The 20,106-nt window shown below is 32.1% G+C and overlaps 1 protein-coding gene across 1 annotated transcript in view; it reads right to left on the bottom strand.

Moving 5' to 3' along the window:
* Positions 1 to 19,966, bottom strand: part of LOC139527812 (uncharacterized) — a 40,181-nt gene extending 20,215 nt beyond the window's left edge. The window contains exons 1-3 of the mRNA XM_071323494.1: positions 19,801 to 19,966; positions 15,304 to 15,415; positions 10,035 to 10,128 (exon numbers count right to left, since the gene is read on the bottom strand). Of these exons, the coding sequence (XP_071179595.1) occupies positions 10,035 to 10,128; positions 15,304 to 15,415; positions 19,801 to 19,915 (321 nt within the window). The 5' untranslated portion in view covers positions 19,916 to 19,966. The remainder of the gene's footprint in view (positions 1 to 10,034; positions 10,129 to 15,303; positions 15,416 to 19,800) is intronic.
* Between the last annotated feature and the right edge of the window lie 140 nt (positions 19,967 to 20,106).

Raw genomic sequence — 20,106 nt, 5'->3', positions numbered from 1 at the left:
CCATTTCTTCGTGAGAGTACAGTATCAAATCTCAGTTTCATAATAGTAAAATATAGAAATACTCCACTTCAGTTCCTATGACAGAAATAGAATTATCGATCGGAATTCAGAGAACTCTCGCAAGTTATCAAAACCGGGGTATTCCCTCTGACGTGTTTCTAAATTTATAAAAACACTAAATATAAATACTGTTTAATTCTGATTTTCCGTGTTGTTAAAAACATGCATATAAGTCAAGGAAAATATCACACATGAAGATTTTGAGAAGAACATTACAGGAAAGTTGTTTATGTTCAATCCTTTTGCTTGTTTTTACCTTTTAAAGCAAGACAATCATAAGAATCTGAGATGTTACTGAATGTTTAGAATAAAACGAATGACGTGAGGGAATGTAGCATGAGTCAACGGTAAAAGTCTACAGATTGCTTGACAGCAATCGTATCCCAAAAACCACCTCATAGACATTAAACAAGTTTAATATCTTAACGAATATGTATAACAAAACAGAGTGGTACTTTTATTGCTTGTTTTCAAGACAGATCACTTGTACTGCTGGCTCTCCAAAGACTTACAATCCTCAGGAAAAAATAAAGCCACATTTTGTACCAATTTCAATGTTTGGAGTATTATAACTAGATTTTGAAAATTACTTTTCATTTTTAATGTATACTAGTGAAGATACATGTACTATGACATTTCGCAATCAGGTTTTCAGAGTGCCAAACGAAAATGTTGTCTTTTAGTTCTTATATTCCTGGCAAAAAAGGAACATTTTATTTCAATTTGTCAGTAAAAATGTATATTAGAAGTAACTTTACTTGCCAAATGTTCATATTTTGGCTTTTTTTAGTTCTTTTTTTCCTGGCAAAATAGGGACATTTTTGTCTTCAGAATATTTGAAATACCTGCCAAATTTTGACAGTTTTGACACCTACTTCATATCTTTGTAAAAACCCAGAATTATATTATGTAAGGACATGTGTACTTAAATTTGCATGTTACCTGTTTTATTTCTGTTATCCATTTACAAGTAAATCCAAGAAAGTTAAGAGATGAATGGGCATAAAAATCAGATAAAACACAAGATGTCCGTCTTTAACATCAATTTAGGCCTACTTCAGACCTGCCAACTTTTGAAAATCTCCATGGGGGATTTAGCGCACGACCAGATTTTTAAGGGTAACAATTTTAGGGACGTTTCTGTGTGCATTGTTTTTTACTCCTAAAATAGTCTAAGTTCTCTTCTTTTTTCTTTTGGTATACTAATGATGAGCTTGTAGGCCTTGATTTCTTTTATTTGCATGATTCTTGTACTATTAAATTATAAAATTGACAAAATAACTGAAGAATAGAGAAAAATGGCATTAAAAATAAAGGATTCAAAGTAGACCCCCCTTTTCCCCCTCCAAAGACCTTCTTATCTATGAACCTTGACTCAAAAGACCTAAAACTACATGTCCTAAAATTAGAAGGATGAAGACAGATTTTGATTTAGTCTTGCTTATCACTTGTGGTCTTATCAGTATCAATGAAAAAATGGATAACATTTGAGTTATCTTTCTTTGTATTCAGAGGTGCTCTTACCGGCGGAGGCTTATACAGTAACATGGTAGAAGTGAATACAAAATGGCGTCGATTTTAAATAAACAGACACACAACGTCTGGTTTCAAAAATTAAACGGATTTCAAGATAAACGATGTTTTCTTGAGAGTTCATTACAGTTCTCATCTTTCAATTAATTATGATTTTGTTGTAGAACTACGGCAAATGTTGCAAGTTGCGCTTGTATGATAAATTGATTAAAATTGAAAGGCTGTTTGACCAAATTTGTGTATACAAATTAATTTTGAGGACTGTTACGACCCATTAGGTAATCTGATTACATACAACCACTAATTATGACACCTGTTGTGACTGTTGATTAGCGGAGGGTCGTTAACTTGTCATAATATGTCCCCAGGTAAAATTATAGATTTTTTTTAAATTGATCAAATAAAACTTCAAAATCGGTAAACAATAATTTTTTCGGGTATATTTGGTGAAAATCGGGATTTTGACTAGTTTTACGATCCCGATATCGGGATTCGGGTTGAGGAATAAAAATCGGGATGATACCGCGAAAATCGGGATAGTTGGCAGGTCTGCTACTTACTAGTACTGTTAAGATTTCAAGGTTTCTAAACACAGGAACTGACAACTGTTACAATTTTATATACATTACCATTGAATTCTTATGAAATATTGAAGAACAAAATTGGATTTGTTGGCTTTATTAAAATGTTTCAGTGTATCCCAAACTCTGTCTGACCGACAAAATGTCAGACAAAAAACCATTCGGTCAGACAGAATTCTTATGGTTTTTTGGTTGAAAACATAGTACAAAATCAATTTTTCGGTCAAACAAACACTAAAACAGTTTGGCACAGACTGATGTTTATTGTGAAAAATGTCTATAGATGACTCAGATCATACAAGTTTGACCTCTAGTTAAAAAACAATGCAAAAAGTGCACAGACATCCATCATATACACATACCTGTCCTCATATAAAATTTACTGTAGAAAATTTGCCCTAGGACCATTTATGTCAACATTTGCAGTATAATATTGTTTTGTCTACCAAATGCATCCTTAAATTGATGAATTTTATTAGCAGAGGGAAATTATTTTGACATATTTGTACTTCTGAAAACCCAAGTGTCCTGTATCTAGGACAAGGATATAACTTTTAAGTAACAAGTATTTATGTTTTGTCTACTGGATTAAGTGAACTAATCTATGTATCAATGATGATTTCTGCCAAATGGGGCTTAAGCCAGGATTAAAAATGTACAAATTTGAGGTCCAAGATGGGGTAAATTTATGTCTATTCATTCAAGTCCTTTTCAATTTGAAAAGAGCCTCCTACTGACTTTTTTTAAGACTGGGTATTCAGCTGAAGGGATGTCATTATAGATTATTTGGACTTCTATGTACCTTAATTAAGTCAATGAATAATACCTACTTATGCTATTTTTTTTTATTCAGACAGTACCAATTCAAGCACTTGTTTAAGACGGGTTACAATTACAATTAGGACCTTTTAATAAAGACCATTATCGCTATTTTGTTCATTTTTCCTTTGATCTTTTTTTGTGATATTTTTCATATCATGCTACTCGCTTGAGATGGAAAATTATTGCTAGAAACTAAGCAGGCACGTGGCGTTGCTAACGAAATTTACATGAAATTGACAACGTCATCATAGGTAAAATAGCGATAAACAGATTATCATTGGTCATCTCAACTCGATTGCCTTTCTCTGAGATGATCAACGATAATCTATAATTATATACTATAGGCATAATGCATGGTCGATAAGTTGAAACAAATGTGATATATAATTAAAGGCCCCTGAAGATTAAGAGGTCTTTTGAAATCCTATCGAGAACAAAAATGTATCATTTGTTAACTTTTAAGTATAAAAGTCATGTGAACTTTTAAGTATAAAAGTCATGTGAGTCGACTGTAATTATTCTTTTTTTTATATATTATGTATTTCTCAGATAATATAAAATAGTATCTAAAACTTGCCAATTTGCCTTCAAATTATCTACGCAGTAAATCAATATCATTCTTATCAATATTATCTTAATAAATCTTTTATTTGATGGATACAAATATGAATTTCTCAGTCAATTGTTATATCATTATAATGCAAATGTACTATATGTCACAGAAGACATGAGATCATGATTTCATCTCATCTACATGTATATATATACAGGTATATTGATGTTAAAGATACAATAAAAAATCTAAATGATTCATGCATATTATATTTTAAAGCCTGTAGGGTTGGAAAAAAATTGTTATAGATCTATCTCAAAATGAGATCATTTTTTCCCAAGACAGTTTAAGCTCCACTTGGCTCTGACCTGATGCATAGATAATTAATTATGCATCCATAACAATGCAAAGTGCCAATATGTTTAAAATAACATTCTGATGTTTTTTTTATTTTAAATATATTCAAAATACAGGGATGATCCACAAGATGAAAAGAAATGAAGCAACTTGTGAATACTTATAACAATGAGAACATCTTAAACTTTCGTAGAATAGTAATTGTGAAAACTTCCCTCAATAGGAATAGCTAGCACTGCTTTGCGAGAAAAGCTAGAAAATGTCTGCTGGTAATGCTCAGGCCATTAATTATATTATTCCTTTTTTTAAATAAAATGTATATACAGAGAAAATTAACTTTCTGATAGCTAAACAAAAGTATTTTCTGCCTAATGAAGAAAGAATGAAGAGACTCACCTTTTACCAGCTGTGCATTGATGTATCAACGTCCTTGACTTTATATACACCATGTATCAAGAATATCACTCAGGATTAACATTTTTCTATTTCATGTTCATTGGTTTTAAATTTTAAAATTGAGGCATACAAATGAATATATTATATATGCATGTATTTAAAGTATTGATACAGCTGTTAACAAATCTATTGAATTCACTGATATAAAAATTTACAAGTCTTCCCAACACTCATGAACATGTAGCCTAGTCAGACACACCTGGGAAACTTGAGAAAAAAAGACCGTGGATGAAAATTTCCAATATAAAGATGCCTCTTCATGAAATTGTCATGACAATGCTGATGTACACTTGCAGGGTTCAGAAAGATATCGAATGTTTCCATTGTAGTTTATCCAATATCAATAATAATCTGAACTATAATTGTGATTCGTTCAATACACCAGACACAAGTTTCTCAGATAGAATAGTATTATGAATATCCACCAAATTCAAAAGTACCAAGTTTAAACAAAGTATGTCCATATATATACTTGACTTTATGGCTGAGCTTTGTTTTATATGATACTATACTACCAAAGACATAATTATCTTAAATGATAAATTAATAAAATATTAAGACAACAATAAAGCAAGTCTACAATACCATATTTGAAATATTATATCATCCCCTGGAGAAGCATCAGAGTATCATTAAACATCAAGAACAGAGAAAAATCCATACACAAGAAAATGTTATAGATATAATAAACGGATTTCAAGAGAGTCTAGACATTCGGCAGACTATTAATAAATTTGAATGCATTATATATTTTATTGTCAAATATGGCTATGCCTGACAAGCAAAATGTCTTCACAGAACTTAAAGCTGCCAAAACTATATTGACAAATTTTGGTAAATTCCGCAGACAATAATTGCATGCAATCAATAACTTCGACTTGAACACTAACTTTTTTAAAACTACCCACGTGCAGCGCTGTAACTCAACAAACCATTACAAACACCTTCTAGCTTTCATAGAACAAAGGTCAGATAAACTAATGATTAATTTAGAAAACAAAACAAAAATTTTACCAGACTGGACCACTTTACACTAGAAATGTAGACTGCCTTAAATCACATATATAATCATACAGATTAAAACGGTTTGAACTTATCTGTCCAGTTCTTGCTCAGTTTAACCCTCAGATGTTTAACCTTTATACAATAGGATTATTTAAACTTTGTCTGAAAAGTGAGAAAGTTTATGTGACTTGACTGTATATGTAAACTGTCATTTCAATAGACAAGTCTTTAAAATCAAATTAAAACAATGTTACAATAAAAGATGTTTAATTTTACATTTTCAAAAAGCTTTTATACTTCGAAATAATTATATATAATATTATACAAGTTATTATTTTTTTTAATATAACTGACCAAGGTCACAACATAATGGAAATAATTATGGATTATCTCCCTTATAACACTGTTAATGACCTTTTTCTATAGAGTGAATACACAACAGTCTCTTAAACAAGATTACTAAGATCAATCAATACACATGCTATAGATTTCTTGTCTGGGAGGTTTTGCTGACACAGCAAAAATTTGATGAGCTGAAATTACATTGTTAACATTCCCTTCAGACAAAAAAACGCCTTACCTCTTATTTCTGAATAATCAATTACATGTATCCATGTACAAACGATTAAATGTATAGTCATATATTATTGATATTTCCTGATTCCACTGAACTGAAAAACTTGGGTTGAAAAAACATCTTCCTACTTCCTGTTAAATATTCTATTATTTTTATTTCTGACATATCTAAACTCCTGATGAAACACAAAGTCTTTATTCCTTTTTTTTCAATTAAATAATTTAAACAGGTGAAAAATCAGCCTATCCACTCCTGAAGATCGATTATGTTTGAATTCTAAATACCAATACATTAAATCAAATATAATATATATAAGAAGGTCAAATTTTAGCACTTCAATGTTCAACTTCATCCAATATCTAGGTGAACATATACTGGACTGTGAAGTGCTCAAGGTTATACAGCCCCATTCAGTACACAGCTGATCATTCACCTGAACTATCTCATACTAATTATGTCTTGTATGTTAAAAACACATGAATACTTTCAAAAATTTGACAATATTACAAAACATTTTATAAAATCAGTTGTTAGTGCGTTAAAAAATCATAGCAATTCTGAAATCTTGATGTCAGCAGTATTTGAGATAGTTTTTATTTCTTTTAACTTGATCCAAAAATAATTAAGGATAATCCTACACTGACTTTCCTACTAAAGACTAAAAATCTTGGAAGTAAAAGTTGTCTTTTATTCCAACAAAGCTGTTTTAAAGTTTAGTTTTAATCATGCCAATAAACAAACCTTACATGTTTTCAAAATTTTTAATCCACATGTGCAAATAAATTTGATAATATTTATAAACAACAGTTTCCATCCTTTATCCGTGTAAACAAATGTACCATGCTTTGCATTGTGATCTTTTTGGACCTTGACCATTCACTGCATACTTGCATTTTTTTTACCTATACATAGTTTAATGCTATCTTTTCCCCCTCAGCTTGAGTATTAACATTCATGTATTTTATATGGATGAACTGAAGCAGCACGAGTGGTTTGTACAAAACTCTAGAACCCCCCTTCCACTCCCCCAAAAAATGCCTGAAGGCCATTTGAATTAAAAGAAGACTTAAGTTTACTATAGACAGTTGAATAGGGCAAAGTGACTGATCAGCACTTTTTGCACCAAAATTCTGAAGCATGGGCCCTTTTGTAATTTACAGACTTGTAACAAACTGCCAATAATAATAATAACCTTTCATTACACAACTCAAACTAAGATCTAAAATTTAAAATTACAGGGTCTACAAGAAATATACAGATATATATGACTTGCATCCGTATACCATGATGTCATTAAATTAGCTGGATATCCTGCATTCATCATGCTTTACTAATGTTTGTAAAAATTTTCCATTGGTTTTGTTTTGCACCACCCTTATATGTATACATATTATCATGTTTTGAATAAGGTAAATAGTTTTATCATAGTAATCCCCATATAAAATATATATAGGAATACTGCCCCAATTTATATGTACATCTAATAAATATAGGCTGGAAAGAACTGAATAAACCAATGCATTTAACAAATATGAAATAATACCTAACAAAGTATGCAAGAAAAGTTTAGATTTCCCCAAAAGATTGTAAGATATTTTCACTTCACAGTTCAATACCCCAAATAATGTCTTAATCAGCAAAAAATAAGTAATAATTTACATGTAGGTATACTATTGATTTCAGATTCTAAATAATTTGAATTTCATCCAACAATAATCCTAATAAAAGGTTAAGTCCACAATTGGTTTTATAATGTCCAGTAGATTTAAACCATTACTTGATGGTACAGTATTTTGCTGAATCAGCAGAAAGTTTGATATACAGGTATAACAAGTATGTAGACACATAAATACCTGAACTCAAGTCAGCTGATTCATACCTTTATGTAATTACATCATTCTATTTCTGTTTAGTAAGGACAGAAACAATTCCTTTCTATACAAATGTATATATTGGAAAAGATCGTTAGGGAACACTCTTAAAACTCCTACCTAATGTGTATCAGCCTACTTTATGACTTTTTATATAACTTATCACATTACCTGACAAACTAGTATGTATAGATATACATGTACATTTTTTAAATATCTGTGAAGGTGTACTTGTTCAAAGTTAAGATGAACTTTCATGAAAAGGGCGTAACTAGAAAATTTCTATTAGACACAGATATTGATTTTTTTTAAGGTTAGGATTAAGTCCTATTTTTTAAAGTGACTTTTTAGCTTGCTTAATAAGAAATTTTAAAATGGAGCCTATATAGATGTCTTCATTTTTATTTTATCAATTTTACAGATTTTTATTAGATTGTACAACAACTAGGGCTAGCCTGTCTGCTGTCTGACCCATTCATAATCTGCCAAACAAGATACTAGACCTCCAAGCTGTAAGAGATGATCCAGAAGAATACAGTATTGCTCAAGTTCAAAACATCAACTTTTAGAGAATATGTATAAGAAATGTCCTTTTTTCAGTTACTCAACAAAATAGTTATTATCAAAAGTACAACTTTCCAAAAAGACTTAATATTATATGTTAGTGTATAAAAAATTTAAACATACAGTATAATCCAATACTTAACTTTATCAGAACTTTTCCCAAAATATCCACAAATATTACTCACCATCTGTCTGTACTTATTTTAATATCAATTACACGAAAACATGACCAGATCTTCCTACAGAAGTCATAGACCCTCAATCCTTTTATGGTTGATTAAACTCCCAAGATTTCAGTACAGGGTGTAGACATCATAAAATTTAAACAATCTGTATCTAGTAATTATACCGTGAACAACAACCTAGACTTAATCTGTATTTAGTTTCCTACCTTCCTAGCTACCTAATGTCATTTATATAAACGAATAAAAAAAAGTGGTCAGTTTTTAAAACTGCCCAGCTGGTAACAAAATTGATTTTTTTTTCACACAGTGTTATACCCTTTGTTCGTTAATGAATTCAGCTCTATTATATGTTGTACAAAGATAATGATTACCAGCTTAAATTTTACAAAGCCGCACTTATGATTTGGTGGACGTTTTTTTTACTAGGACTGTACAATTTAGTACATGTACTCTGAATTACGAATCTTTAATTCTCCTTTATCTAAAACAATGAAAAACCAATACAACAACTTTCTGTCAATTCTTTCCATGTGTTACTATCATGACTATTGTTAGCCACTGCTTTTTTACTATTCACCATCTGGTGCATAATACATATAAAAAGACAACAAAACTATCAGACAGGACACATCATAATGAAAGCGCAACGCCAGCATGCATACTAACAAAGGATAATAAAACGACCAGAAAAGGACAAAGAAACAGGAATGTGTCCTCAGTACACGGATGCCCAACTCGCACTGTCATTTTTTATGTTCAGTGGACCGTGAAATTGGATATTAATCTAATTTGGCATTAAAATTAGAAATATTATACTATAGGGAACAAGTGTACTAAGTTTCAAGTTGATTGGACTTCAGCTTCATCAAGAACTACCTTGACCAAAAACTTTAACCTGAAGCGGGACGAACAAGGCCATAAAAAAGAAGAGGTTTGTTTGCCCAAACCCTACCTACCCAGAAAAAAGCTGCCAACTCAAATTCTTTTATTGTCCTGATTTGAAGAAGTTTTTTTTTTTAATCAGATAGGCAAGAAGACTATTAAACATCCGATACGTAAATTTCTTTAAAAAAAAATAAAAAAATGCCTACCTACCTACCCACTGTCTCAACCTTGGGTAGGGTTTGGGCAAACCAAAATATTTTTGATTGTGGCCCAAACGAACTGACGGATAAACGGACGGAGCCACAGACAAGAAAACATAATGCTCCTCTACTATCGTAGGTGGGGCATTAATCAGCCTCACAGTTAGTTTGAATCCTAAACGAGTCTCAGCATTTTCGTATTTTGATACCTTCAGGAGGTCTAGCTAGAAACATGACTTTGCTTTGGTTAAAGAGGCAAGACTGAATCCCTTGCCAAAACAAAAATGTACAACTTGGGTAAAGCTGGGCCTGTGTAGTTCAAAGATGGACCTCTGATGTCCACCCCTTATTTAACTACTTGTATATATATGAACTTTGAACTTACCGTTAAGGATTCCCTCTTTCTGCCACTGGTAATAAAGGAAAATCCTTGTGTTTCTATGGCAACACCAGTTCTCTGTACATGTTCTTCAACATACCTGAAAATAGAAATACAATGATTTTAAGAATTTGAAAAATATATTCCTATTGTAGTTTTAGAAAATACCAATATCATCCATCTATTGATTGTTGCCTGCTTAACCTAAAGAAGCAAATGTTATGCTTCTTCAAAATAAGATGAATTACAGTCTTTACCAAAAACTTTTTCAACTACTAGTCCGAAGACCAATATTCTGACATTTTTCTTATTGGTCCAAACAAAGTTTTGCAAAAAATTACAAGTCTGAATGAAATTAGACTAGTCTTGGGCATCAGACTAGTGGCTAACCGTGCAGACTAGAATTAACAATGAATTCATAGGAAAATTCTGCAAATTGGGTTAACAAGGATATGGATAGAAAAATTATCTGCCATTGCAATAGTGTGGCAACAATCAAGCTAAAGAAAAACAGGTTATCTACCTACTAGTAAGTTGTTGCCTAAGGTTTCCACACAACTTCAGCATGGGTTTAACTGCTGGATATAAGTTCAAGAACATCATAATTCTAAACCCCAGTCAACATAAGAGTGTAATTTAAATATATTATGTAAAATTCTTATTTAATCAGCATTCTTATTGGCTTAAGGTTATACCACATGACACTGTCATACACTTTCATATTGCATGAAAACATTTTGCTACCATAGATACATGGTAATCAATAGGTAAATCAATTAAAATAAAACATTCTATCATTTAATTATCATAATTATTCTATTTTTATAATGTATTTAACTTATATCATGCATACTTGTATTTATTAATATGTAGATATATAAGAAATGACTGAATTTTTCTGAATTTCAAGTCATAATAAATCGTATTCATTTATATAACAATGCACATTTTTAAACTACTTTTTACTTGATGTTTTTAGATGTTTTATGTCAACAGCAAAATGAGCAATATCCCCTCCTGTGGATTGATGCAAGAAACAAGTGTCCACAACTCATCACATCCACAATATGAAAAGGACTGGCAGGTCGTCAGTAACAAAATATGATTTATTATGCACTCAATCTATAATTCACTATTTTAGAGTTATGGACTTACTATTCAGCTTAATACCTTAAGGTGCACTACATGTATATCAAAATCTGGACAAGAGCTATAATCATGTACAAGGTAACACCCTCAGTTCAGTGAAAAGTAGTCCAAAATCATTTAATGTAATGCAAAAATTAATCCATAATTTCAATCAATACATAAACTGAATATCATCAGCTCAATGTCTCACGACACAACACAGAATATCTGAACAAATATCAAATTTTGGAATGGTGGACACAAGTTTTACTAAATGCCACAGTCTGAGTAGATATGGCTTTAACTTTTATGGCAAAAAATAGATGTCTGAACTATTTGCTCATCCTGTATGGTTATCACCTAATCTTAAAAGTCCATGGGACAACTAAAAATTACCTAGAAGGAAGTAAAAATTGTGGCCAATCATATCTATCCTTTAGCTGGACAAAATGCACTTTAACTGAAGAATATATGAAAGAAGGCAGTAAATGTCAATTATTTTCTTCAACGAACAAGACTTTAAAAAGTGTAAATTCAGTGTCTCTTGGTAAGAAGCTGTGACAATAGGATTGTTATGAAATAAAAAATAAAAAAGTGAAATGTTAGGTTTCTAAAGAGTTTCATTGTTGTAAAGTTACTTGTAGGACATGATCATTTCCCCATACTACTTTGATAATGATCACAAAATCCTTAAAGTTCATGAAGTGATGGCCTATGAACCTGAACCTACAAATCAACATAATCCATACGGGTGCTACATGTGGTCCAGGATCTGCTTCCAGAGCACCTAAAATCACCCCCATTTTTTGGAGGGGTTAGTAATGCTTAGTCTTTATTTTTCTATGTTGAATTTTGAGTACTAGGGTTTGTCTGTTTGTCTTTTAAACTTTTTTAGCCATGGTGTTGTCAATTTTTACGATTTATGAGTTTTGATGTCACTCTGGTCTCTTTCGCAGTTTCACCCCTTTATAACAAAAGGTTGTAGTTTAAATTGATATTTATATATATATATACCACAATGTATGCACACATGTAAAACTAACAAAGATTGATTGATTGCATATATTAAAATTAATGTTGTATCAGCATAAAAAGTTTCTTGATAAACCAATTTAACAATGCCAGCAAAAGTTTAGTTTAGAAAGTCAAGTTAATAAATCCAATGAAAACAATATAACCACATATCTGTGACATGTACTGAGTCAATTCATTAGCATTTTCACTGAATTGATTATTAATCAAAAGGATTTTTATCTTCTATAACAATAAAACTAGGCAACAGCTGTTAAATTTTCAATGGGAGATAACTCTTCAGTCTTATACAACAATACAAAGAATAGATGCTGACACATCAACTTTTTATATATGATTTCCTGCAGGGCAGAAATTAAATAATTTATTTAAATCAAAAAAGCTAATAAATATATACATTTTTCTATTGAGTCAGCTTTTGCTTTAACCATCCGAAACAATCTCTTAGGTTGAGTTCAAGGGTTAAATTAGGAAGATTAGTTAAGTTTCATAATTATAATGCTATTTTTGAAATTCAGACACTAAAAAAACAAGGAAAATGTCATCTTGGAATGGAAATCAGTAGAGAAAATTGCCAATTGTAGAAATATAGCAAGATTTGGAATAGATTAAGCAGAAACCCATACTTTTATCTTTAGGCATGTAAATCTGAAAATTCAATTCACAGTTTTTAAAGAATATCTTAGTTAAAAACATAAAAAATTGTACTTACAAATTGGTATAAAACAAGTCGATATTAATCAACCAATAATGAATAATTACAGAAAGTACGTATTCCCTCAAAGATTTTAATTACATGATGAACTAAACAATAAGTCATAAATGATGGAAACAATATCCGCACAATTTAACTCGTTCAAATATTAACTGCTAGACAAAAGAAGTACGATTTTTTTTAACTCCGCCAGAGTTCATTATAAATGCAGACAGTTATAAGCATTCTGGAAGAGACATTAATAACGCAATAACAAAAGACAACATGTGTCTCAATTTTTCACATACTATCCATTATTCGGGTATAGATCAATACAAACTTACCAAATTCCGTTAAAAATCAGACACAATATGTCTAACAACTAAAACTGCCAACATCGGCAAATTTTTACATCTCGTGTAGGATAAAAAGGATGGGAACCGAATTAGCTATCTGCTATTGATTTTACTGATGCACTTCTACATATGTACAGTTATTAATGCTCTTTATATGGTTGTTTTTTAGACGTCTGATGTAATTTCTTTAAATAGTGATGTGGTTGGATTTCCTCTTCAGATTAAGAGATTAACTACACATTGACGTATTTGTAGGTGTTTTCTGTAATTTTAAATTCATGTTTAAAGCCAGATTCCATAAATAACACCAGACTACACAAATAACTCACAGCCAATACTGGAGTTTTTCCTTTAAAATTAGCTTTCCCCTTATAATTGATTTATATAATGTTAATAAGGACTATGGCAAACAATGAAACACCAGTATAAGAAATTTCTCTCTTTCTGTTCATCACAGAAAATTAAAATCAGGCTTGAAGGAAAAGGATGAGCAGACCTTTTTGGGCCAAGTTACACTCAGCTTCAGACTATTAATATTGAGCTGGGCTTTTACAATTAAGCTGAAAATGCACCAAGTGCTTACATGTATGAAAATTTTTCATTTTGAGGAAGGTTTGGTACATTCCTTCTTCGTTCTCTTTTTTTGACAAGAATCTACGCACCAAACAACACCTACATTTGAAACCATATTTTATTTCAATCATATTCAATTTGAATCTTTTTCAAATTAAAATGTCGCATCCACCATTTTTTCAATTACTGCATCAGAATCTAGAAATACTTTAATCGTCAGAATTTCTTGGAAACTGCAAGCCTCCTAGATGTGGCTGTGGTTTTAATCGGAGACAGAATATTGATTTTCATACAGACGCAATAACATTTGACTGTCTGCTTTGGCTGACAAGCAAAAGAAACCTACATCCTTGTTGCTTAATAACTCTCACTTATTATGTAAAACAAAATAAAATTGCATTGCACCTTAAGGACTTTGATTATTAGTCAATAGATGAAGGTGTTTAAGTTGTCTGACAGCTATAATCAATAGCTTTTCTCTTTTTATTTTATTTTTTCCTTTTTGAAATGCTAGTTTACTATTAACAATGACATGTCATGTAATGCAAATAATTACAAGTAAATATATAAATCAAACTAGAACAGAATGATCCAAGCCGAGGCTACGCTAACATATTGATACCCACCTGGTCCAAGCAATGTCAATGTTTGGATACAATACTGTACATCATTTGGATTGGAAAAATAGTGCACAATGAATAGCATCATATATTAAAATTCAGAAAAATGGTTACTGAAAACCAACTTATTTTTGCGGATGCTTTATTTCGTGTTTAGCACTTTCTAGCCCATTTCGCAAAAACTAAATTTTGCGATTCTTAAATTTACTTGATGTCATTAAGGTAGCAAAAGTTTTTCTTGTTTTGACGATTTTTTAGCAATACTTTTCTACTGGCCAAATTGCTCGTGAAAATTAGTTGGTTTACAGTAATTGATTTCCATTCATTATATTTTAGCACTGCCAAGCATTTAAATTGAAAATCCTACAATGTAGGACTAATCTTGTCATATTAACCTATGCAAATTAAATATATAGTTGGAAGGCACATCTTGAAAAATGGGATGTATCATTATGTCAACAGGCAAGTTATTCCCAACTATGGAGAACATATTGAACTGACTCCACGAAAACAAACTAAAGTAGAAATCAAACACATTCAGGCTCTAGATCAAATATATTATAAGGCCAAATGCACTTTTTTTGTGTATGTTTAACAATTCTAAAGGAGTGTGAAGAGCTAAAATACATATGATCATATGCAGCTCAGGACTGGAGTGTTGTCCACTTAAATTTCATTCCTGATTTGTTATGAAAAATTAAATACATTTCATTTGCTTATTTTAATGTACAACACCTGCATATCTTGTGCAAAAAACAAGTATTGTCCATTCAAAGACTAAGAAAGCCATTCACCTTGAGACTTTGCTCACACTACACTGTTACTTAAAATAAAATCCGTTGAGTCTGTATAAACACCAAAAAAAATCTTACCAGTTTATAAATGAGCTCTTTCCAGCTGAGTGGTTACCAATCATCAAAACTGTAATTTTCTTCCTTGGGGCCAGGAGAGAAAGACCTAAACCTTCAGCTATTTTTACCATTCCTATAATAAATAAATTAAACATGCGTTGTAAAAATGGAAATCTTCTTTAACCAAACAGTAATCAGCTGACCTCAACATTTAATTATAGTACATATTCATAAGGTTACAATCTACAAGAGGACATAACTCACCAAGACATGTAACTAACTTTGGACACCCAGGCAAACTAGATAATGCTTATGGCGGCCAGGAAAGGCAAAGTGATAGACAGGAAGCAACTCTCTGGTCGCCTTCAAACATGAACCCTGACATCTATTAGATAGAAAGAATGAGAGTCGAATATGCAATAGATGTTGATGAAATTCAAATTGAATGTATGAGATAGATGAAAGAAAGATAGACATTTGATAATAGATGATTAAAAGCAAGTCATGAACTGGAAGGATACAAATGGTGAGTCAAATTCAGACGCAGACAGTGACTCAGAAAAGTGGGTCATTTGAGATGTCTGAATTCAAGACTAGCAAAACATTGATGACACATTTATACAATTAACCTGTTCCAATATATCTTCAAAGTAAATTTGCCCAGTGGCGGATCCAGAAAATTTCATAAGTGGGGGCCCACTGACTGACCTAAGAGGGGGCCCGCTCCAGTCACGCTTCAATGATTCCCTATATAAGCAACTAATTTTTTTCCCAAAAAGGGGAGGGCAAGGGCCCCGACCCTAAATCCGCCTCTGTTGCCTTCTTGTTTATTCATTGATATTTCTAACTACATTTATGCAAGAACAGAAACAAAGTTCAGCCAGTTTTCCATTGGTAACATTGGGCATAACTCTACAACTAAAGATAGAGAACGGAAACCATTTTTAAGACGTACAGACGGAAAGACAAGGGTAAAACATAATGACCCATCAGCTACGACAGGGCATAAAAAAAAGCCTCAAGGTGTGTAGTATCATTATATGAGTTAGTTTGTGAAAACTTTGTAATCTAAATACATATTTACATTTTTTCAGATGAGACAGTTTGAAATCAAATACATAAATGAGAAAGTGTCCATTGGACACAGATGCCTCCACTTGCATATCATGTAAAGTTATAAACTGACATAACTAATCAACTGTAACAGTGACACTTTCAACTGAGTTCTGTGGTAATAGTTATTGTGTTTTAGACTCATAAAAGGAGTAGGTCCGGTAAGGACAGATTTTGGCCTCAAATTTCAGGTTCATCTGACGAAAGATTTTGACCACTTTTTAAACACTTAAGTGTTTATTTTATTTGAATTCATTAGTTTATGTGAAAGATTTTAACAGATTTAGTCATTAAAAACGATCCGATTCAAGCTCAAATATGAAAAATCTACCTAATATACCGAAAAATGTCACTTTTCAGATGGTTTTTGGTAAAAATGAAAATGGTCGCATCCGTGTTCATCCTCAACCTTTATATATGTTCTGTATTATCATAAAATACAACTTACATTTCAATATTAAGGATGAACACGAATGCAGCCACTTTCGTTTTACAAGAAAAACCGTCTAAAATTTAACTAAAATGCTAGAATTATGAGGATTTCAGTAATTTAGCATGACTTAATGGTGCTAGTACCAGATATATGTGCATTGTATTGTCAAAAACAGCCCATATTTATGTAGCAGAAGCATACTACTGTCCAAATAATAACTTAAGGTTTACACTTTAACAATTTCGTAAAACTGCTACATTTTGGGGCCAAAAAGGGGTCTTACTGAACCTACTCCTTAAATTGAGGCAAACTTTTTCATTTGTAAAGGGACACAACTCGAGAACAGTTGAAGTGACGTCACCAAAACTTGAAATTTATCTGTTTTGTTGTAATAAACACTATGTATAAGTTTCTGATATTCATTATATTTTGTAGAGGCAAATTGACGTTATAGAACAGATACCAATATTGTCAGTGGCGGATCCAGGGAAGGGTTCCGGGGGTTGGAACCCCCCTTTTTTTGACGATCAATGCATTTGAATGGGGACATATAGTTGGAACCCCCCATTGTCCTGGGTTGGGAACCCCCCCTTTTTAAAATGGCTGGATCTGCCCCTGATTGTTGAACAATGGAATGCAAGTATGTACAGACAAGGGTAAAACTTTATGCCCCCACCACATCAGCATGGGCATAAAGGGATTAAAGATGCAGGTACCCCTTCAACCCATTTGGTATAACTGTGCATTATTCACTTAACAGTAAAGTTGAATGTACATTGTAAAAAAGCAACAGCACAAGTCTTACATTTTAGAAAAGGAACCTACAAAAAGTATTCCACTCCAATACTAGACAAAGGGATGCCCCCGCACTTCACTCGGAAGTAACTGTACAATGACAATGTACATTAGGACTTTCTTCAAGATATTATTGTGTTTGGGAGACAATTGAGGCCCCTGCAGATGCAAAGTGTAAATACTCCAAAAAATGACAAAGTTCAACTAAAGTATCCCCCAAAAGAACAAATATTAATAAAAATAAAAACCCTGACCACATTCACTGACATCTTCTGACATCAGACTCGGATTTCTCTTGAACTGAATTTTAATGTGCGTATTGTTATGCGTTTACTTTACTACATTGGTTAGAGGTATAGGGGGAGGGTTGAGATCTCACAAACATGTTTAACCCCGCCGCATTTTTGCGCCTGTCCCAAGTCAGGAGCCTCTGGCCTTTGTTAGTCTTGTATTATTTTAATTTTTTTTTCTTGTGTACAATTTGGAAATTAGTATGGCGTTCATTATCACTGGACTAGTATATATTTGTTTAGGGGCCAGCTGAAGGACGCCTCCATGTGCGGGAATTTCTCGCTACATTGAAGACCTGTTGGTGACCCTCTGCTGTTGTTTTTTTTTGGTCGGGTTGTTGTCTCTTTGACACATTCCCCATTTCCTTTCTCAATTTTACTGTCAATATATGTACATTTTAGACAGAAAAGTGAAAAATCCTAGGATTCAAACTGTAGGAAGAAATATTCAGAATAACTATATACATGTACATTTGTACCCATAATGGGAAAATAGACAGGGGTAAAACAATACGTCCCGAACTTTTAGTTGCAGAGGCATAAAAAGGTAGGAGTCAAAAACAACACTGTATGGGCAAGATTGTGAGAAATTTTCAATAAATTGATGGACACAAATTAGCGATATTAAAAAATTGGACAGGTACATGTATCTTCATGTCCTCCATCACAAGATATATATAAATGATTCCTTGGACAGGTTTAAATTTTGAACAGTGAATGTGGTCCTCTTTGACTTTATACAGACAAGCACTAGAATGCAACTGAAAACTTAAGTTTAAAGGCACTATCACTCTAGATCTCAGATTTAGACCCACTAATTTGCACTTGTCCTATCAGGTACATTGTACTTTATAGTTAAGTTGGTAACCCAAACTTAATGTACATGTATGCATGAAATAACACATTTATAAATATTTATAACATTTTAGAAAAAAAAATGCAAAATTATGCCCTAGACAGACTGCTGAGAAAATAAGATGTGGTATGTTTACCAATGGGATAGTACATTTCACCACCAACTACATATGATGAATTTGTCCAGCAAATAGGACTGTTTTGGAAACAAGATGTCCCAGTACAAAAAAAAACAAATGTACATGCCAGAGGCTGAACCTCTCTGATATTCGTAGAATGATCTCAATGTCAAGCAAAACACCTTAGTTTCAAACAGAAGTAGTTTATTTCATATAAAAAAAACTTTGGCTAGGGCCAATGATGGCTAGGGCCAATGATCACCTGTGACCTTGTGAACCTGAACAGATCAAATTCCTGTCAAGTCAGCAACCTAGACAATGCATCTTTTCAAAGGTTTTAAAATGACTGTCACAAAACAACAAACAGAGGTTATATATAATTTATTAAATATAAAACTATATAAACATGGAACATGTATTTGTGAGGCTGAAACTGCTAAAGTAACTACAAAGGTCTTCAAGTGCTTTATGATTCATCTAATCTGTAATGGTTAATTGTATTTCAATACCAGTCAGCAACTTCCTTATCTTTAACATTCCCTGAATTATATACTGTAATAAAAGAAATATGTCCAGAGGACAACTTTACCCAATCATTTATGCATGACCTTTGAATTGGTTGAATAAGAAGGAATTCAATAGTCAGCAGACTAAGGATTAGAAGTTATATTTAGCGCAGCCGGGTCAACCTTGAACGGGCAGTAACAAAAACTGGTCTTGCTGAAAAAAAATATGTTATTAAACGAATAAATAAATATATTTTAAGATGTACATACCAAAATTCACATATTAATTTTCCATGACGTCGTATTTATTCGATTTTCTTCGGTCACTGCCCTTTTTTCTACGTTTTTTTGTATGTGGCTTAAAAAGGAAAAAGTTATATTCAGATAAAATTAAGAAAAATTCTCACCATTTTCTGGTTCTGTGTAAAGAGAATGGCACTCTTTCAAGATCTTTTCGTTTACAGACTGAGTGGCTGAGTCAGCGGCATTTGCCGACGTCCTCTGCCTCACTTTTCCTGACATCTTCTTTCGGCTCCTGTCAAAATGTGAGCAGACAGACGGAGGTCGTAAGGGATAAATGAAATTATGATAAATATTTCCGAAAAATCAATAACGAAAACTACCTTTCCAGCAAATCTATCTAGTGCATTAAATTTTTTGATAAGTTTATATAAATTAAATGGAAACACATTTTCTATATTTGATTTCTTAAA

The sequence above is a fragment of the Mytilus edulis genome, chromosome 6 (assembly GCF_963676685.1).
Source record: "Mytilus edulis chromosome 6, xbMytEdul2.2, whole genome shotgun sequence".
NCBI classification, from domain to species: Eukaryota; Metazoa; Mollusca; class Bivalvia; order Mytilida; family Mytilidae; genus Mytilus; species Mytilus edulis.
The sequence above is the reverse complement of the archived record's forward strand: the minus strand, read 5'-3'. Positions and strand labels throughout refer to the sequence as shown.